The 21,482-nt window shown below is 52.7% G+C and overlaps 1 protein-coding gene across 5 annotated transcripts in view; it reads right to left on the bottom strand.

Annotated features, from left to right (window-relative positions):
- LOC115384101 (partitioning defective 3 homolog B-like) overlaps positions 1 to 21,482 on the bottom strand; it is a 99,396-nt gene that overhangs the window by 28,209 nt on the left and 49,705 nt on the right. For all 5 annotated transcript variants that reach the window (XM_030086400.1, XM_030086402.1, XM_030086403.1 and 2 more), the window contains 6 exons: positions 20,700 to 20,809; positions 18,193 to 18,237; positions 12,647 to 12,865; positions 12,113 to 12,311; positions 355 to 465; positions 35 to 271 (listed from right to left, as the gene is read on the bottom strand). In XM_030086400.1, the coding sequence (XP_029942260.1) occupies positions 35 to 271; positions 355 to 465; positions 12,113 to 12,311; positions 12,647 to 12,865; positions 18,193 to 18,237; positions 20,700 to 20,809 (921 nt within the window). The remainder of the gene's footprint in view (positions 1 to 34; positions 272 to 354; positions 466 to 12,112; positions 12,312 to 12,646; positions 12,866 to 18,192; positions 18,238 to 20,699; positions 20,810 to 21,482) is intronic.

Here is a 21,482-nt window from a genome sequence, read left to right as displayed (position 1 = left end):
TGGCGCCGGTCCGGCTCCCACGCCGGCCTCTCACCTGTCGGCCTGCGTCTGGGGCGGCGGGCGGGGCTTGTTGACCTTGGCGTAGAGCCCGTCCAGCTCGTCGGGGGACGGCGGGGGCGGGTTGGCCGGGGACGGCGTGCGGGCGAGGTACGACTGGGGCGACGGCGGCGCGCGGAAGTTGTTGATGCGGGCGTAGTTGGGGTCGCTGTCGTCGTCCTCCATGTCGGGCGTGGCGTGCCCGGACTGCGCGTGCGCGTAGCGCGGGTCGTAACTGAGGAGAGATCGTAGTTTTTAACAGCTGTGTGTGTGTGTGTGAGAGTGTGTGTGCGAGTGTGTGTGTTTCGCCCGGCTCACCCGTCCAGGCGGCCCGGGAGCCGCTCCAGCTCCTCCTCGCTCAGAGCCTCCAGTTTGCTCTTGGACGTTTTGGCGCCGTCTTTGCTCTTGTCTTCTTTCTTCCTGCCAAACCTGGACGACACAGAGGGGACGAATCAGAGCTTTCCCCCCCCCCCGGCGGACCGAACGCCGGGCCGCGGCCGATCGAAACCTCCCTCAGACACTCCCAGCTGCTCTCAACTCGCCGAGCAAACATGCAATCAGAGCGCGTTGCAGATTTGCTGAAATATTGCCGAAAATTTAGTTTTTTTTTCTCCCACACCAGATAAGTCAAATTAACCGAAAATCTGTTGCTGATTTGACTTGCCTTCGAGTTGTTGAATATTTTTGGAATCAGACACAGAAGGGAAAAAAAAAAAAAAAAAATGTAATTAAGACAAAATCCTTTACGATAACGCGGGAGTTTTCATCCTCGTGCTCGGCAGTGAAACGGCTTAAATGAGTCACAGAGAGGAACTGGAAATCTGCATAAAGAACACAGAGTAACAGCAGGTAATCTTTCACTATTAAAATGCAAATAGAGTGATAAGTGTGCGCGCACGTGTGTGTGTGTGCGTGTGTGTGTGTCTTGTATTTCTTCAAAAGTGTAATTGAAATTTGGTTTCGTCATGGGTTGTGAATACAGTTGGGGCTGTATCGGGGTTATCAGCGGTTCACGCTCCGTTTGGATTAAGGATGAATCCTTCCCGCGTTTCAGTGTCGGGAAAGTTTCCCGTTTCCACGGCAACGCTGTTGAAACAATGTCAGTTTCCATGGAAACGGCAGAACAACAACAACGTTCTTGTCGTCCATCGACTGAAACGCTCAGGGAGAACATGAGGACGTCCACGCCCGGTCTCGAACCGGGGTCTTCCTCTCGGTGAGTTTACGGCGCGAAGCACTGCGGCGTCGGGCGGCCGCGAGTTATTTCAAAGGTGAAGTTTAGACGAGAGTCTCTTCGTGATGAAACGCGTCGATCAGACGCCGGAGCTGACAGGAGCGGATGAAAGAGACACTCGGACTGCCACAACACTGCACACACACCACACACACACACACACACACACACACACACACACACTCTCCAAATGTTGACACGCTGGTGCACGCTCACCCACTGCGTGCGTTCATTAGCGGCTCTGCCTGGAAAAAAGACTGCTTAATGACAGATATGGTTATAATGTCACAGCAGGCGCTGACGATCCGCACCGTGTGTGTGTGTGTGTGTGTGTGTGTGTGTGTGTGTGTGTGTGGGCACATGAAAAAGGGCTATAGCTGTCACACGGCATATGGAGCATGAATATTTCAGCATTGTGTCCAATAAAGTAGCTGTTGCGCCGCAGCGTGTTAAGCTGTTCTGATCAACTTTGCCATTACGACCGTCGTCATTATCATTCAGAGGAGCGTCGCTCCCTCGGTTTGCAGGAAGAAGAAGAAGAAGAAGAAAAAAAAAACACACACTCGTCACCTCGACTCCAGCTATAATGAAGCCGCCGCGCACTTTTCAGGAATTAGCCGAGTCTTTAGCTGTAAATATTTCATATTGCTCCATCTCTGCTTCGCGTCGGCCTCTCTCATCCCTCCCTCTCTCCCCGCTGCTCCTGCTGAGCCAATCTAATGTCTGTGTTTATCTCATTAACAGCGAGGCACTTCTCATTACTGCTACAGGTGGATACGTGGCCTGAATGGTAACCCGCTGGCCGGGCCAAGTGGAAACCTGGACAGGGACGCGGCGGCGGCCTGGCAGCGTCCTCCAAAGCAATTAGTGCTGCTTTTTTTCGCCTCGCCTCTACCTGCTGCCGCCAGCGGCGGGTCAGGCGCTCGCGCCGCTCGCGCTCCAACGGGAAGAACGTAAACTCGGAGCAGAGATCGTCCAGGACGATCTGAGTCTTCACGCTGGATGCGGAGCTGGCATCTCCCTGATCTCCGAGCCGTTTTTGGGAAGTTTAAGCCCGTCCCTTGTTTTATTTCCTGAGCCGCTGTAATGTTTTTCCACCTCACTTCCTCCACAGAAACAGTGTGGGCGCTGCTGCAGCAGCTTCTTCTTCTTTTTATTTATTTTTTTCCCTTTCTTGGATCTGTTTGGATTCTCTAAACACTCCCACATTACAGCAGAGCAGAAAGCAGACTACCAATTAGCTCTCTGACAAGCGTATAGGAATCTGCATGAGGGGAAGGAAACATCAGCACGATTCATCTTCCCTGCATCTGCAGACAGACGATTATGATAAATATATGATTAGATTAAAACCTGAGGTTTATGTGGCTGCTGCTCGGCTCATCCCACACGCACACACACACACACACACACACACACACACACAGAGCCCCTTAATCAACATTCTGAGGGGGCAGAGGTCCACAGTTGGACCGATCATTATATCTGCATTAATTAGGAAAGCCTCTTGTTCTCTCTGCATTGTCTTGAGAGGAGATGAAGAAAAGGGGGGGGGGGTGGGGGGGGCACGGAGAGGAGACGAGACTCCCAATTAGAGACATGTACCTGCCATGAGAGAGCCGGTTGTCCCCCCCCCCCCCCCACCCCCGCCTGCTCTCCTGCTTCCTGCTCTGGTTTCCACCGCCGTAACGCCGCTGGGAGCCAAGTGTTTGTTAAAGATGTCGCACTGCGTATCTTCTCTCCTCTGTTTATTAACTCCGTCTCTTCTCAGGACACCATTCCCCCCCCCCCCCCCTTCTTTATTTATTTATTTATTTCTTCTGGAATCTGACAGTTAATTTCCTGTCGAGTGCAGCTGGATGGAAATCCGTCACGTTCACGCCAATCGAGGAAGAGATCCTCACACACACACGGTCTCATACAGCAATATACATCAAGCCAGGAAACACACACGGGAGCTCTGTGGGGACGAGCTGGCAGTGTGGCGGAGTGGGACGTCTCATTAGCTTAGCAATACCCGGCGACACAACCAACCACTCCATCAAACTCTCATTAGGGGGAAGTCGGGGGTCCGGACGACTCAGGCAGGCTTTAGTGTCCCACTTAATACACTCCCCGCTGCCGTGCGAGCTACCAGGGAGCCATTATTAGTGTGGCGGTGTCATCATTAGCCCGGCGTCACCCCAGCGGGGCCCGGGACGCCGGCCCGCCGCCAGCCGATGAGTCATTTAGCGTGAAGCGGCGTGGAGATGGCAAAACGGCACAAACGCAGACGCTTCGCGACTGTACGTCAACAAATGTCTCAGAGACAAGCAGCCGAGACGGAAATAGACATCGTGAGGAATCAGACGGATGTTTTTATTCTGTTTTCCACTGATTTAAAGAATCGTTCAGGATCCTGCTCCAACTCCACATTTTAACAAGTGTATTTGTGGAATTTTCCGGACTGAATGTCACCGAAAACACGACAAAAACAGCAAAGAAACGAAGAATGTTTTTTTGTGGAAATACTGAGAGTTTTACCTGAACTCCGCATCGGGGAAACTCTGGAAAACAAGTGCAATCATATCCGCCGGGTTATTTCGCCTCGTGTCGGATATGATGGGATGTTTTGATAGGAACGAGGACACACTGAAGGCACATGAAGGCTTTTCGATGCCTCAACTGGCTGCAGCCAGATTTCACTCCGTCTGACTGAAACACTGCTTCTGCTGGAAAATGTCCCCAAATAGTCTGTTTTCAAATTGTCTTTTCGAAAAGTGAATTTTAATGGTCTTTTGACCCAAATGCATGAAAAACAAAAAGCAGGAAGCAAAGAATTTTTGCATGGTTAAAAAGGTCAGACACGATTGTGTTTTCTGGGGCTATTTGACTGTATTTTACATTCTGTCAGAGCGGTTTTTTCCTTTCCTCCTGACGTGCCGACGACCTCTGCTCCCGTTCCTCTCTTTCAATTTGCCCAAATTTCCATGATCAACGATGACGAGCGCCCGTTATGGAAATCACAAGAACGACGGCGGGACGAAAGCAGCAGGAATTCTCCGCAGCCGGAGAGAAAGTGGACGGCGGGTAATTACCACGGCCGCCGTCGCTCTCGTTACCGTGGGAGGCGGGAGAGCGCCCGTGCTCGGTTCGCCACTCTCTAATGAGGCTCTATGTGCAACGGCGAGATCTGAGGCGGCCCGCGCGCCCATGTCACAGACCTGACCCCGGCAATTAGCCCGACAGGAGGCGGCGCGCAGCTCGCCCCGCATCAGACACGCTATTACACTCCCGTTTTCTCTGCCAGCGCCGCGGCGTCCGTCCACCTGCAGACCGGACGGCCTCGAACCGCCTCGTCTGGAGCGATCTGTGGAGAAACCAACGCTCCGCGCCCGCCGTTTGTTCTCCGGTGAAGCCTTGTGTTTGCCGGGATGACGACGATGTAATTGACGTGTGTGTGTGTGAAGTGTGTGATTACTTGTGAGTTCGCACACTCGCAGATTTGATGACACTTGTAGACACCTTGCCATGCGTTGTTTGAGGTGAGACACACACACACACACACACAGGTTTAGGATGGCGTCTGCTCCAGGGATGAAAACAAAGAAACTAACGAAAAAAAAAACAATATTAATCACCGATTTGATGAGAATCAAATCATCTGGAAAAGTCTGATGAACTCGACTTCCTGGATTCTTCAAGAACGGACTGAGATGAGTCTGAAGACACACAAACCAAGACCTGGGGTAAGCTCAAGGTGTGGCGCTCCGGGTCTGAGCGGCTTCCTGGGCGGAGCCAGAACGCTGAGGGGAAAACTGGAACTGCTTCCAGAGCTGGTTAAACGAGGCCCGTCCACCTCGGAGGATGGAAGAGAAAGAGCGGGAGAAGAGGGGGTAAAGAAAGCAAAGCGGCGAGGCGGACGGGTGAGCCGGAGCTCGGCTGGGAGTAAAGGAGCTTCGGAACTATATAGAAGGAGCAGAGAACAGTTAATCAGCCAAGCAGAAATGTTATCGCAGTAATTAGACTGCTCTGCATGTTATCTGGAGAACAGCGAACGTTCCTCCGCCGAGTTTTGCAGTGAAGAGAGGAGAGGAAAGAAAGGCAGAGGGAGAGAGAGCAGGCGGAAACTATTCCAGGCTCTAAAACAGACAGTTGGGGCAGAAAGCAGACAAGAAGCGCTCTTTAAAATCAGGGTGGGGTTTCCTCCTCGGGGAGCAGCCGATCGGGCAACAGGCGGACGGTCGCCCGGCGACGAGGTCGCGGCGGGTCGCCAGCCAATCGCAGCCTCCGCGCCCTTCCCACCTTCTCCTCAACGCAGTTTCCCCCAACGGGCTTCATTAAATCTATTTACCCCCCCCCCGCCCCTCCCCTCCGTACGCGCCGCGCCGCAGCTTATCCTGGCAATTTGGTCCAAATCATCTTCCGTTAACGGGCTGATAAGACGAGGAGGTGAGGGATGAAACTGCAGCGCCACGATGCTAATCGTGGTTAAAACAGCTTCACTTAGGGGGTATTAATAATGCAGGGAGGAGGATATATCCGTTTACTCCCCTTTTAATATTCACTTCTTTAAAGAGTATCAAGAAGAAAGTTCAGAACACATGGAGGGAGGGAGGAAACGGCATTACAAGCTTTTCTACACTAAATCCAAAGTGATTCTCACATGAAATTCTCCCAGTTCATCTCGCCAGAGAAGCAGCGGCGCAGTCAAACGCTCCAAAGGATAACAGTGGAAGAAAAAAAAAGAGAAAAGCAAAGGGAGGAATTGCTTTAATTTCCTCTTTAAATGAGTCTAATTTAGCAGGCGGCGGAGAGCCGGCAGACGCAGACAGGTATGAATGCTCTGCGAGTCGCTCTCCCGGGAGAAGAGGGGAGATACGGGGAGCTCGTCTTAATCAGCGGCCGGCCGGTCCCTGGAGCGGCGATGCCGGCGTCAGACAAAAGGAGGGAGTGATGAAGAGGAGCCCGGAGGAGCCGGGAGCAGAGGAGGAAGGAGCGAGGACAAAGGAACGACGCGAGGAAGTGAAGAGAGGAAGACAAAAGGGAAGAACGAAGGCCGATTACTGCCGTTTTACGTTCCTGAAAGTGAACATTTATCCAAAAGCACACACAACAATAAAACACAGCGTCTAAATGTTTCCTCGTTAATGTCTCCTCGTGTGTTTTCTGCCTGAGAAACGTCATTTCTGTGGAATCCACTGCGTTTAAAAAGTACTTCATACTTTAAGGAGATCTGGAGTGCAGCCATTCCTCACATTAGTCGATCTGAAGTATCGATTTTTTATCCTCGTCTCGCGAAATTCTCGGCACAATCCAATAGATGAATATTGAGCCGCGGCTTAAATGCAGAACTCACATTTTCATATTTTCCTCGTGTTCAGTTTCAGGGAAGAGAAAAGATATTAAAAATGCAAAGAAAGGGAATAAAAAGTGAGGGGGGAGGAAAAAAAAGGAAAAGCAGGGGAGTGAATTCAGGCGAAGAGGGGTGCGGAGCGTCACTTTAATTGTTTGCATTCTGATTTGTGGCACACTTTAGCGATTCCACATAAAAACCCGTCGCCTGCAGCCATTTGTCTTGTCTTTCGTCTTCCCTCCACTCTTCTGTCAGGAAGCGCATTAATATTTAACGAGCGCGCCGGGCCGTAGACTCGTCCTGCCGCTCTCTGTGTGGAGGCTCGTGCACGCCCGCGTCGCCTCTCTGAGTCGGAACAGTTAAATACAGCAGCGGAGGCTGACCTCTGACCTCTGGAGACCGTCCCTCGGATCAGACAAAACCTCATCTTCTCTGATTCAAGCCTGATTGATGGATTTCTTGACTGAAGAGCATCCATCGCGCCTGGTCGGGACGCGGCGGCGTCCACCGACCGGTACGACCGGACGCTCCTCGGTCGTGACCGTTGCCTGCGGTCACTTGAAGGCCCTCAATCGTCCGCTGGCTGAACTGTCCGGCCGATACGAATGAGTCTAGACTCCGAACGCCGCGTCTCTCGGGGTCGATCCAAACGTCGTAACGGGACGGGGCGCTGATGGATCGGGAAGCCGCTCGACACAAATGGACGTCTGGGCTCGTTGGCTGATGTGGGGATCGTGTTTCTCATCCGGATCGGGGGGAGGGGGGGGGGGGGGGGGGGGGGGAAGACGAAACGAGCTCCTGATCAGATCTCCGTCCGGAGCAAGTCGCCACAGAGAGAGGATCAGGACAGACCCAACCTGGGCCGTGTTGATGCAACACGGTGTTAATAAATCCCGGCTCGACCTGCCAGGACAGCAGGCGTCACGTCTTCAGCTCATGAGTCTCACGAGCGGAACAGCCAGGCGGCTTCTCCGGGCGCACGACTCTTTTTCACTGCGTGTCATCTGCACAAGAAAGGCTCGTCGGAGTTCACTCCGACTGTTGCTCGGCGTATAAAGCAGAGGAGAGAAGAGAAGCAGAGAGGCTGAAAGCGGCTGCCGAGGTTTCCGTGTCGAGCCCAACAACTTTTTCGCAAACTCTCCTTCCTTCGTGTCTTCGGGCGAGCGAACTCCTGCCGCCGCGTTTAACTCGACCGAGGCTGCTGGAGATCAGTCGGGAAGCGGAGTTGAATCACCGTTCGAGTAAATGAAGCGCAGTGAGAGACGCGGAGAAGAGCCGCCGTGTGAAACACAAGGAACATGAAAGAGAAGGAGGGATTTCAATGGGAGGACGACAGAGGGGGGGGGGGGGGGCGGCGTGTTGTGACTGCCCCTTTTATCAGCTGATATATATGCATGAGGATTTCCTCATCATCTCCGCCGTCGATTTTCCCCGGCCCTCTCATATTTGACTGACAGCTCACATCAACACCAATAAACCTGCACATCATTTCGGGAAAGCTGCCCATCGCGCTGAATGGAGGCGGAGAAAAACGGAGGGAAGAAAGTTAATTTGTTTTTTTTTTTTTTTTTTCCCGGCGGCTGCCGACGGCGATAGCGGCCGTCTCTGTTTGCCTCCCGTCGCAAAGTTGTAAATTAGAATTGAGGCTCAGTGGTGAGCACGGGAAACGCGAAAGCTCATTTTCAGCGGCGGCGGAAATACTTGGCAGCTTTTTATATTTAGGGTGTCAGGAGTCTTGCGGGGAGCAAATTGCGCACAAATGTGAATTATGGAGAGAAAAAGGAAATGGCTGTCATTTTAAGGCTGCTTTTTCCTCCAGAAATGTTGACTCACTGCTCATCTCGGCGATACGGCGGCTTTTTCTTTTTTTTTAAAGACACACAGAGCTCCGTATTGTGATGCTCTGAATAAACGAGGAGCGACTTCATTAGAGGAAAGCGATGAGGCCAAGCAAACCGAAGAACAGCTCTTCCCACAGCGGGAACGAGGAGCTGCTCTAATTGCAGGTTATATCAACACTCGATCCCCGTTCCAGCTCTTCTAACCTCCGCCTGATGGCGACGAGCGCGGAACCCTGCGAGCGAGTGTTTAACTGGTAAGCCGAGGCCGCCTGCCCCCCCGCACGTCAGCTGTTGCAGACGACTTGATTTGCGGTTTCGCATACATTATTTAAGCAGCGATAAAGAGATGAATTAAGAGACATAATGCTTATCCGGACGGGCCCGGGCCGATCCAGAGAGCTAAATATACGGCCCCTAATGCATATTTTACATAGGCGAATATTAATAAGTGCTCTGCTGAGGACTGCTAACAGCCAGACGAGATGCCGGATCAAAGAAATCCACCTGCGGTGCCTGAACCAATGGCGGGATTAGGCAGCGCACCTCCAATTTAGCCCCGTCACAGCTTAGAGTCACTGCTGTAAGACACCCACACAAACATGTCAGGGGGGATTTTTGGTTTGCCTTCCAACGCCGGTGACAAGCAGAGGTCTGCACGCGTCCTCGCTCTCAGGCGCCCCAAGTCTGACGATTCGGAACCGACGCGACATCAAGTGAGTAATTACTGTATCAGAGACGGGCCGGAATTGAAAAAGAAAAAGAAACGGAGGATTTAGCCGGTCTCGTCTCCACTTCGACTGGCAGGAGGTCTGGGCGACCTCGCAGTGCACACATTAGCGCGCTTAATTGCAGAAAATCGCGAACTTGTGTGGATTCATGCAGGACCTGACAGCTCATTTTGTCCAACGCCGCCGAGCCAAATCAATAGTTCGTTCAAGGACGGAGAGAAAAGGAGGTGGCGGAGGAACCCTCCAGCGTGTTGGGCTAAGTGGAGGGGTGGAGGAAGAGGAGACAAGGGCACGCCGGAGGACGGCGGGGGGGGGGGGGCAAAGATGCAAAGATGGGAAATAAAGAGCAACTGAGCAACCGAGCAACGAAAACACGGAGCGATCAGCGGATGTCGCTTCGGAGCGGCGGCGGCGGCGGCTGGATGACACAATCAGAAGATGTTAGTCACAAGCTGTATCCCTCAAACCCCCGAACTCCCCATTAAGTCAAGTCGGATAAAAGCATGACGTCTAATCCTCGACACGAGCCGGAGAGCGAGAGCCGCCGCGAGGAGGGACTTGTAAAAAAAACACCAGTTTGGGGCCAAAAGGGAAGTGGAGAATTTACTTTCAGGAGAAGGAAAACATCTTCAGTCACAGCAGAGAGAGAAACCCGGTGGTTTGGGATCTGAGAGTCCAGCGGGTCAGACGCCGCAGGAAGTGGCAGAGTCTCCGCCGCCGTCGGCCGCATACAGACGAGGCGGGCCGAGGAGGAAGGTCTGAAGGGCGCCGCCATTTGTCTCGGCTTATTCAGCAATCAGGGAGCGGAGAGGAGCGGCGATGGGAACGGGGGGGGGGGGGCGACACAGCGGGCTGCAATTTGCAGCACCTTTCAGGCTATTAACCAACATTATGTGTCATTTCATTGGAGTCGTATTTTTCCCACAATTCATCCCAAAAAAATTGGCAGAGCTCCAAAAAAACAGAGCGACGATGTGACGGTAATACCAAACCTGAGAGACGACCTCGCGCCGGCTTGGCTGGAGCGTGTTCCCCTCACATCGGATTCACAGACAAAAACCCTGCTTGTGTCGCGTTTGATCATCGGACGCAAACTGAAATCGGACAATTAGGTTTACTGAAGCGGCTTTAAAGAGACTCAGTGATGGAAAAGTGAAGCTCAGACTTCAGCTGATCACAGAAATCCATGAACGATCACACTGGAGAGATGCCAAATCCAAGGATGCTGGCGTCAAATTACACATATTCGATGCTGAAAATGGCCGACCGATCAGGGGAAACAGAATGAAGAAAGAGTTATTGGGTTATTCAGAGAACTGAGGCCCAACATGTGAGAAAAGCCTCAAATATCACAACAACGTCAATTTAAAAGGTTTGTTTCCATCCAGCCGGATCTTTCCACAGAAAAACAATATGAAACAATAAACCTGGTGAAGCAGAGGATTCAGACCTGAATCCTGCAGAGCTGAAACCTTCCTCCTCCATAAAAAGGATCACATATGGATTCAGCACAAAAAAAAATAAACAAACGTTCCCACAACAAATATTGGGTTTGCAGAGGTCACCTTAGACCCAGCTGGTTGCGCCGTACGGCCGCCAAAAACAACTTGTTCCTCAAATACTGGCGCGGTTTAAACCAAATATTTACCGCCGCCGAAAGGACGGGGAACGCTTCCAACATTTGTCGTGCGAGCTGTTGTTGTGCACGCGTTCTCTGCGGAGGAAAATCGAGGTCACGCGTTTATGATGTGGCCTTTTTCCTAACGCCGCCATCGGAGGGTAACAACACTTGAGAGCTGCAATCAGATTGAACAGCGCAATACTCCGGCTGATTAAGTCATATTTCAAGCTCAATAACAATCACACTGGCCAAATAAAGGCCATGGAGAGAGAGAGAGAGAGAGAGAGAGAGAGAGACCTAGAGGAGAGGCAGAAGCTTCCACAGTGTGAAGGAGGAGCAGGTGTTTCAGCGGCGCCGGTTTTTCAGGGTCTCTCGCTCCTCTGAGAAATTCAAAAAGCCTTTTTTTTTTCCCCCCCAGAAGCCCTCCTGTCTGCCTCAGAAGGGTCCGCAGGCCTTATGTTTGAGGCTGTCCCAGCCGCAGAGCGTGTCCTGCAGTGCAGTTTATGGCTGTTGTGGAAGGAGGAAGCAAAAAAGTGGGAAAATAAAGTGAGGAGAGAGACGCGGCCGCCATGCGGTACAGATGCTGAGATTTCCTCGCCGTACTTCATACAAACACAATCTGTCACGCGGCGGCAGGCTCCGCTTCTCCATATTTGTCTGTTTCTGCCGCTCTTCTTCTCCTCTGGAATAAATTCAGCCGCTTAAGACGAACCCAGAGGGTGAGCACATTGGAGGGGAGCCTCCTGAGTTTGGGCGGCGGCGCCGTCCTTCATGTCGCCCTTCCCGCCGCCGGCCGCGCCGCGCGAACATCTCCTCCATTACTGCCCTTGACACCGCGGCCGATTGGATTCTTATCTGCCATCTTGCGGGCCGCCGCTCGGCCCGCGCTATCGCTCGTCACGGCTTAATTGAATCTGGAGTGTTGGAAGTGCGGTGATACACTGACCGCGCCGTGTCACCGCCGATAGATAAGGACGGCCGCCGCAAGGACCGAGACCACCACCAATCACGATGGCGACGCCGCGATAAAGCGCTGACAGGCCGCTCGGGCCGGCCCCGAGTCCGATCGAGAAATAATGGATACCCTCCATTACCGGGAAGGTGGGGTTCATCCCCAATAATCCAATATCTCCCATAATCCTGCAGTGCTTAGCCGGGTAATTTGCGGGGAGCTAAATCAGGGGAAAGTAGGGCAGAGTGCCGCCTCATGTCTGCTGTTTACGAGAAGGATGCCTCTGACGCTGCACAGCGAGAGGAAAGCAGGAGGACCCTGACAGCACAGATCGCCAAATCTGCTCAGTTCGGACGGCGTCCTACCGCAGCAGACCGAATCCCTTCTTCTTGCTCTTCTTCTCGGGGTCCTCCGCGGAGTCCGCCTGCTTCTTCTTCCCTTTGCTCTTCTTGGCCTTCTTCTTGCCTTTGCTCTTCTTCTTCTCGTCCTCGGCGTCCAGGTCCTGGCGGGACGAGCTGCTGGCCGGCGTGTCCCGGCCGGAGCTGTTCTCCGACAGGTCGTCGTCTGAGGAGAGCCACATGTGGATTGTTAACACGTGTCAAATCCAAAACCCACAGATCTTCAGGTGTCGCTTTCACATCTGCACGACTACGAGTTGGACGGTTGGGAAAAACGCTGCTGCAGGGATAAAGTTGTTCCCGCAAGTTGCTGAGTGGGTGAAACGGCGTGGCATTTCATTAAGGCACTCAGGCTAAGCGCTGTCCCTTGGCAGGCCCGGGGCTCGTCCCCGGTGCCAGGCCGTTATAAAAGCTAACGGATGTGCGCTGGCAGCCGGCTCGCTCTCCAAATGGAACGAGACCGGATCCGGGGCTACAGCTGCGCGATTAGCGTCTCCTCACCGTCCTCCGAGGGCCCCTCGTACGACTTGTCGATGGCGATGCGGAAGCTCTGGTTGCAGCCGCGCCCGCGCACCACGTGCGGCCGCGGCCGGTGGAACGGGACCTGGACCTGGACCCGGCTCTGCTTGGCCTCCGACATGGCCGACTGCAGGCTCTCCAGGGAGCTGGACTTCCACAGGCCCAGGGTCGGCCCCAGGGCGCCTCCGGCGGCCGCCGGCTCTGGGGGAGGAAGAGAGGGAAGAGTGAGGACGGAGGGAGGAGGAGGACGATGCCGTCGCTCAGGCAGGGCGAAGGCCACCGCTGATTCAGCAGGAAGGAAGGAAAGACGACTTCAAGACAAGAGGAGAAGACAGGAAGAGGAATCTGCCCGATTTTCAACACAAGCAAGCTCCTGTTCGGTCGTGTTTCTACGACAACGGGTCAGCCGACCCCCCCTCTTCCTCAACTCTTCCTCACCTGGTGCCGCTCGCTCCCGGCGCTCCAGAGCAGGAAGAAAAGAGGAGGAAGTGAAACTGAAGCGGCGAGTTTGAAGGAGGAGGGGGGAAAAGTGAGCGGAGCGTCGCCGCCTTTTAAGTCCCAAATTGACTTTCTGAGAGGAAGAGGGATTTATGGGGAAGAAGGGGTTATAAATAGAGAGTCGGGGGGGTGGGGGTGGGGGCGCTCAGGAATAAAACGCTCAATTTGAGAGGCAGGATTTGTGTCACAAATGTAATTACGGCTGTCCGGCTCGAAGCCTGATAGAATTAAGCTCCCTGCCAGTGCAGAGAGAGAGAGTGTGTGTGTGTGTGTGTGTGTGTGTGTTTTTACAGCAAACTGTGGGAATTCTGTTCCAAGTTAAGAAATTAAAGTCGTGATACTGGCGGTCTGAGATAGCGGTGTGTGTCCTTGACCGCCTGGGATGAAACAGCAGACGCAACATGAGCTCGGGTGGCTGTTTTCTCAGGAAGCCTGTGTGTGTGTGTGTGTGTGTGTGTGTGTGTGTGTGCGCGCAGGCCAGCCCGAGCCGCCCGTCCCGCGTGTGTCAGGCGGCTGAGGCCGGAGGTAAATGAATAATGAGGGTTTAATGGGATGGATGAGCGGGGAAGAGGTGGCTATCATCGCCAGCTCGATCCAATGGAGGGTGAAATCAGCGTTTATCACATATCGCCGCCCGCTGCGCCGGCAGATGCTCTCGCCGAGCCGCTCGCCGCGCCGCTGCCTGATTGCCACCGATTCAAGCTGCTGCACGGATTTGACAAACAGCCTAACAGCCAAGGAACGTGGCGGGACGGAGGGCGATGCCCTTCGCAGCTGTAACACACTCACGCCGACTCCAACGCCGGCCGGTCCGGACGACGGACGGACCGGCCGCATTCAGAATAAGACTTCACAAACTCAAAACTCAAACTTAAGCAGCTGAAAGCATGAAAAGCATCTCAAACCACTTTTACGTCGTTCTTTGACAACCACCAAAACAAAACTTCCTCCAGCTCCGTCCAGCATATCTGATCAGCGGCTGATGTTTTTAATCCCCCCCCCCCCCGCCTCTCCCGCTGCGCCTCGACACAATAACGTGTCTGCTTTTGTTTTCCTTACTCCAGTCGTGGTGGTAGCTCATTTAAGTTTTATCAGCGAGAAGTCAGCGACTGCAACAATCCATTTTATCTTATTTCACTTTGTCCTCTTTACATAATTGACTGCAGCAGAGAAACAATGGCGCTCTTCCATTTGGTGGGGCTGTCGCTAGAGGACATCTGCAGCGAGCCGAGCCCAGCCGAGCCGCTCGCAGCTCCCGCGTCAGCGCCTCGGCCCACTTTCAGCTCTCGGCACGCCTCTCTGGATCCTGGACGTTTTCATTTGCTGTGCATGAAGTAAGAACGGAGAACAAAAAAGCTGCATATTCAAACACTAAAGCACAAAGAGCAGCATGAAGACCCCAAAGATACTGAAGGTTCTCCGGTTTAAAGTTACGATGTAAATCAGCGAAAAGTCAACTTTAACTGTTCCGATCACCAACATCCACTTGAACAACGCGATTTGGCTCGCCAAAAAGTGGGAGTTAAGTGAGAAAACAGACGGGGATCAGAAGCAAACAGTCATTTCCAGAGGTAACTGTGTTTGTTGCTAAACAATGCGTGACTTTTTTTCTTTTTTCCACGGAGAGAAACGCAGAACGTACCAATTACCTGCACGAAAGAGCCTGCATTCCTCACTAAACACATACACAGCAACTCCCAGGGCCAAGGCCACACCCGTGTGCACACAAACACACATCCATGCGCACACAAACACACCGCTGTGTGACCTGGAGGCTGGGCCTTCGGTGAACGTGATCGTCATGATCTCCAAAGGTTCATTCATGATTAAGACGTTCATATTTGTCGTATTTTTTTGTATTTTTTGTGATGCACTTCGGTCACTTTCACATCAAACGATCGGGATTAAAACCTCCGCAGCTTCTTGACATTTTGGACTTTCGAAGCCAAAAACCTGCTGCTAATTTCTAGACTTTTTTTTTTTTAAGGATCTACACACACACACACACACACACACCTCACACACACACTCACAGCAGGACCTGAGCGCTCACCTTTCAAACTGGACCGCATTGTGCTGCGAGCAGCTTCGCTTCAGACTGGCAGAGATGTTGCCAAGGTTACGAGAAATTGCCCCTTTCCTTTCAAACTGCCGGCGGGTGACGATGGCGGCAAAGTGCATGTGTGCGTGTGTGTGTGTGTGTGTGGGGTTGAGTTGTTGTCAAGGAGACACTTCAGTCTCTGGTGCGAAGGGGGGCTTGGAGCTCCTGGCCATACTTCTTTAAATTGGGTACACAATCACACAGGAGCCAGATATGTTTACACACACACACACACACACACACACACACACACACACACACACTTTTCAATCTAGCATCCAATCTCAGGATCAGCCAATAAAGCCTGACGCTGTTGTTCTGCAGACCTGTAAAACAGCCCCTGACCTGCACTCCGCTATAAAAAAAAAAAAAAAAAAAAAAAAGCAGGCGGACAGAAACAGGCGAACCTGTAAAGAGCGAGCCGGATCTCGGCGTCACCCCGGTCCGTAAAGGTCGCCCAATTCAATCCGACACGAGCATTAAATACGGCGCTTCAAGGAGCAGAAACGTTTAATTCAATGCGCGAATGAAGGAATGGGCTTAATGATCCCGTCTCAATAAATGTTTATGAATCCACGAGAAATGCTTCATCTCATCCCTGGACAACTGCGAGGCTGTGAAAGGTTTCCTGCAGCAAACATGGGAGGATGAATGTCTGGAGGGCTTCAAAACAAAAGGCCCGAACTCTGAAGATGAGAAGCGGCGCCTCGTGACGTCTCGTCCTTTCACCGAGTTTGGGGACTGTGAGAGAAACGCTAAACGTCATTATCCGCCATCGCTCCAGGAACGAGGACGGCCGTGGAGCCGCCATCGTTTCCTAATCATCTGACAGACCTGCCTTCAAACCGAATCAGTCCCGACTGCTGGAGGGGCCACTCAAAGCAAATCCAATCCGTGTAGCGGCCAATCAAAACTCTCCTCCGATTAAAGCCGCGTTCGATCATGAGGCGTCCGCCGTCACGGGGTCCGAAGACGGAGCCGGGCGGAGGCGCGGCCCTGCCGGTAATGTGTTTAGCTGTTTAGATATATGAGTGGACGTATGGGCTGTTTGTATTTCGCCTGCAGCCAGATGAATGGCTTTAATAACCGGAGGGGACTTAAAAGGCCATTTCATAATTACTGCCTGCTGCTGCTGCTGGATCACAGAGAGGACGGCAGCGCGTGGACCAGGGAGGCAGGAGGACCAGGGGCACAGGGAGCTTCATTAATTAAAACTGGCTTCCTGTTCACATTGTGGTCACTTCCAAGAGCGATTATTTGACGTTATGAAAATATCGACATTTTCATCACGTTCGCTCTGCAACACAACAACGAAGACCTTCCAATCTAAAGGTCGTGACAGCTCCAGGTCACTGTTCCACCGGACTGAATGTGACTCCTGATCTGAAACCGTCTTCAACCGACGGTGGGAAAAAACATGGCCGACCACAGTCCAGCTGAAGCAGACTGCAGGCAGCAGTGTGTGTGTGTGTGTGTGTGTGTGCGCGTGTGTGTGTGTGTGTGTTGGACGAGCTCCCAGGTGTGTTGTAAGAGAAAGGGTAGCTCGCTGCCAGGGGAGATGTTAAGACTCTGAAAGGGAGAAATGGAGGGATGAACGGAGGGATATCTGTCCATTACTCTTCAAGCTGTCTGCGGGGCGCATGTACACACACACACACACACACACACACACACACACACACACACACACACACACACACACAGCCGGGCCGGGCATAGCAGGGTAGAGGAAGCTCCGAGGCTGAGCATGTTCCCCATAATCACATAAAGCTGGAACAGGCACAGCTGCAGCTGAGCGGGGAAAGAGAAAAGTGAAGATTACAGAGAGACAGAGACTAAAAAAAGGATCAGCCTGTTGAGAGAGAGAGAGAGAGAGAAAATAAGTGAGTGATCATGAGCGGAGAATTGGATATGGAGAGAGACGGAGACGCGGGGATGAAGTTTTTGGGATTGAGAGGCGGCTGGAAACCGGGGATGAGCCTGGCAACAAAGAGCAGGAGACGGAGAATAATCAAGGGAGAGGCGATTGGGAAGAAGGACGAGTGGAAGCAGAGATGAAAGCGGCGAGGAGGGAAATGGAACTCAAAGCTCGATTGAAGACGGAGGCTCTTAAAACTGGAGAGCGGAGACGGCCGAGGAGGAGGGAGGGAGGAGCGAGGCGCACCTCGCAGGAGCTTCGGCCACAGAGAAAGAGGGTTTTAGCCAGATTAAAGAAGCCAGCAGGCCTCTTAAGACCATCCCGCTAATGAAATATGTCAAAGCCCATAAAGAAACACTGAGGCCACTTAGGAAAGGAGGGCGGCGGCGGCGGCGGCGGCGGCGGGCGCAGGAAGCTGGGGCAAATCCGCCGCATCAGCAAAAATGGAAAACACGCAAAAGCCCTGTCAATACGCATTAGCCGGGACGTCAACTGCGAGAGGAGATGAAAAAAAAAATACACACACACATAAAAAAAAATAAAAAAAAAACCAAGAAGAAAGGAGCGCTGCAGCTATAAGAAATGGATCGCTTTATTTACCGGGGGCTGGGAGGGTTATGGAGGTGCTTGGAAATGCCGGGAAAGTCAAACCGTGAGAGGTGGAGGAGGGCGGAGGAGGGCGGAGGAGGTGGGGGAGGGTGGGGGAGGAGGGTCCACTTGTGGGAATGCTGAGTGCGGGGGATTTGAGGTCAGCGGCGGCACTCCGGTCGTTTGTATTCCACCTGCAGAACGCTTCGGAGAGGGCTGCCGCAGGTGGATTTAACAGATCGCTGCAGCGCTGTGCGCGCGTGCGCGTGCGCGCGCGTGTATTACAAAGTTGGACAAGATAGTTTTGGCCTTTTAACGAGACACTGAGTTCAATAACACTCCTGAGGTGAACACTTAAAACGGGCGGGAAGCAGGAGGAAGAGGAAGAGGAAGAGGAGCGTCGACTCGTGGGGTCCGTCTTACCTCTCCTGGGTCGGATCAGCGAGCCCACGTTGCTCTCATCCGCCACTGAAACACACAACGGCAGAGGAAATCACATCACGACACGGCGTGCGGGGAGAGTCTGGTCCCTGCTGCCGCCGGGACAAAATGACAGAAGACAGAGAGGAAATGAAACAGAAGCAGAAATGAATGGAAACCAGGAGAAAGTGAGATATTGTGATGCTGGGAGAAAATGAGAACAGATAGAGGTGAGACAATGGGAGAAAATAATAAAAGGAAAAAAGAAAAGAAAAAAAAAAAAGACGACTCCAAACAGCCGCCTCGTCGAGCGGGAACTGCGGTCGCTACCACAGGCAGTGCACCATGGGATACAATAATGGGTTTTCATTACGCTGCTATTTCTCTTAAATAATCCTTTTCATTTTTTATGAGGTCAATTTTCCCGGCGGACAGATGAGGGCGAGGGAGGGAGAGAAAATGAGAGCGAGGCAGAAAACTGGAGGGACAAAGCCAAAGAGGCGAAAAGTGACAGATGCAGAGCGACCGGCGGCGGCGGCGGCGGCGCAGGGAGGGGAAAAAAAAAAAAACAGTCCACAATGAATAAAAGTGAAGCGGAAATCAAAAAAGCATGGTTTATATATAAAAAAAAAACCTGCAGCGGCACATCTGTAGCAGCCCAGACAAAGACACAGCAACACCTTTTTTGGGGAACATGTGCCAGATAAAATAAAAATTAAATATTTTCAAACAGAGAGAGAGCGGCCGCACGACCCTGGCAGATAATGAAAAGGCCCCTTCTTGCTGCGGAGGGGAGATAAAAGTCTGAATGGCCGGCGGCCAAGTTTGTTTCTGCTGCCGGAGAACAAAAAGTCTTTTAAAAGCTTTTCGCTCCAGATTTCTGTGTGTTTTTTTTACCCTCAACGCCGTTTAACTGCGACACAACAGAGGCGACGGAGCAGCCTCGGCCTTCGCCGGCCCAGACCGGAGCCTCTCGCGGGCCCCGTTTTGGCCCGAGGGCTTTATGTTTGACAGCACACACGGTTGAGGACTTGTGACCGAGGCGGCTGACGGGACTGCCAGATCCGACCTCTGACCCCCCGATGCGAAGGGTCGGCGTCGGTGAACGACGTGACTGCGGCTGAAACAAAGCAGCGGGTTACAAGATCATCGGCTCGGTCCCACGAGGAGCAGAGTCACTGCCGGGGGGGGGGGGGTTCAGGCTCCGAAACATGGATGTTTCCACTATAAGCATCTTAAAGTCGACCCCCCCACCCGGCGGAGAAATGCATTAGTGGAAGGAGCTGACTGGCAGACACTTACTGTCAGATTATATATTCTGAGCGTCTCACTTTATGTTTTTCTACTTGAGAGCAGAAATCCTTCTTTCTGAAGCTTTCAGGTGTTTCGGGTGGAGGGTGGGGGGTGGGGGGTGGAGGGAGGGGGGGGGGGCTCTGACTCTCCTTCCCGTCTCGGGATCAGTTCATCCCAGCGTCGGCTTTCTGTTTGACTGAAAGCTCTGAGTCAACACGCCGCGCGTCGAGGCGCTCGGGGTCAACGCCGGCGACTCGCCTCCTCGTGTCAAGTGGCGTTTAATAAGAGCTAACCTGTGAGGCGCCGACGTGGGGGGAGGAGGGGGGGGGGGGGGGGGGCGTCTCTTTCAATACAAACGATATGGGCAGAATAGCCTTCTGAGCACACACACACACACACACACACACACACACTGCTGCTAACTACCTGATTTCAGCCCCGAAGTGAAGCAGAGATAACACAAAGGAAGAGGGGAAAAAAAAAAAAAAAAAAAACAGATTGAAATGGAAGATGGCCAGAGATGGAGATAGAAGATAGAGAGAAGATGGACGGCGGAGTGTGTGGGTGTGTGTGTGTGTGTTTGCGAGTGTGAGTGTCCACGGTCCATAATGAAAGCCAATCAGTTTGGGGCGGCGGAGACGTGCGGTGCAGGAAGAAAGCCAATCCGCCGGACCTAATGAACCGGGATTGGAAATGAGAGAGAGAGAGAGAGAGAGAGAGAGAGAGAGAGAGAAGGAGGAGAGTGGCTTTCAGGTGAGACACAAGGAGACGGGAAAAGATGAAGGGAACACAGAACAAAAGCAAAGAAAGAGAAACGGCGCGGCTCCCTAAAGAAAATACGAGGCGGAAAAAAAAAAAAAAAAAAAAACTGAGATGAAAAGACTGAAGGAAGAAAGAGAAGAAGAGGAGAGGAGGTATGGACGGGTCAGCCGGGTTAATACCAGGAAATCAGTCTGTTCGCGCTCGCCTTGCTCACATGCAGCAAACCGAGATTAGAAACCTTACACACACACACACACACACACAGTGTGTTGATGCAGTTCAGTGGAAAGCCCCTGAGGTTTATGAGTTCAGCGGGTCGAATCCCCGCCGGCCGGCGATAATAAGAGAGGGCCGCATATCGCAACGGAGACGCGTCCTGATAAGGAGCACGTGACCGCCGCCGCGCTCGTGTGTTTTGTGTGATTGCGCCAGCTTCCCCGTCCGTGCGAGCTCACCCATGTCCATGCTTTTGGACGCCCTGTTCCGCGGGACGTCGTCTCCGTCGCTCACCAAGCGGCCGCTGGTGTAGAAGTCCGGGGCCGGGTGGGGGAGCGTCTGGTACCCGCTGGAAGGGGGGGGGGGGGGAGGAGAACGACGACATTTAGCGAGCGGCGCTTCGTTACGGCGGCCGCGCCGCGGAGAGCAAACAGAGGCTGTCACTCTCAAACTCACACACACACATCAGATCACTTCATTTCCTCCCATCCAGATGGCTCCATTCAGTAAAACAATAGAACGCACTGTCTAACGACGGATGCCAGATTCCAAACACACACACACACACACACACACACACACGGCAGATTTCTAAACAGTCATGATTTAAGACTTTTCTCTGTGATTACACCCGTCGCGCTCTGTTTGGGCGAGGCATGTTTTACAGATTACATAACCGCGGCGATTTATCCGTAATCTGAACACTTTGATTCTGCTCGATGACGGAGCGGCTGACACGCCGCGCTTCCACGCGTTTCTTGGCCTCTCGCCCCTACGTCAAGGTGGACGACCGACCTTTCTCCAAAACTCATCACAACACTTTTAAATGTCACGTCTATTTTTTAGCAAATTTCGACTTTTGACTCGAATCTCTGATCCATTTTTATCAACTTCGTGCCCCCAAAACAAAAGGTGAGATCTATTATTAATAGCAGTTTCTATGTATAAAACTTCAAATCGGCTCTTTTCAAAGGCGCTGTCAGCCCGCTCGCTGAACGTTTTCCTTCAACAGATGATCCTAA

This window comes from Salarias fasciatus (assembly GCF_902148845.1).
Source record: "Salarias fasciatus chromosome 23 unlocalized genomic scaffold, fSalaFa1.1 super_scaffold_20, whole genome shotgun sequence".
Lineage (NCBI taxonomy): Eukaryota > Metazoa > Chordata > Actinopteri > Blenniiformes > Blenniidae > Salarias > Salarias fasciatus.
This window is presented reverse-complemented; position numbering and strand designations above follow the sequence as displayed.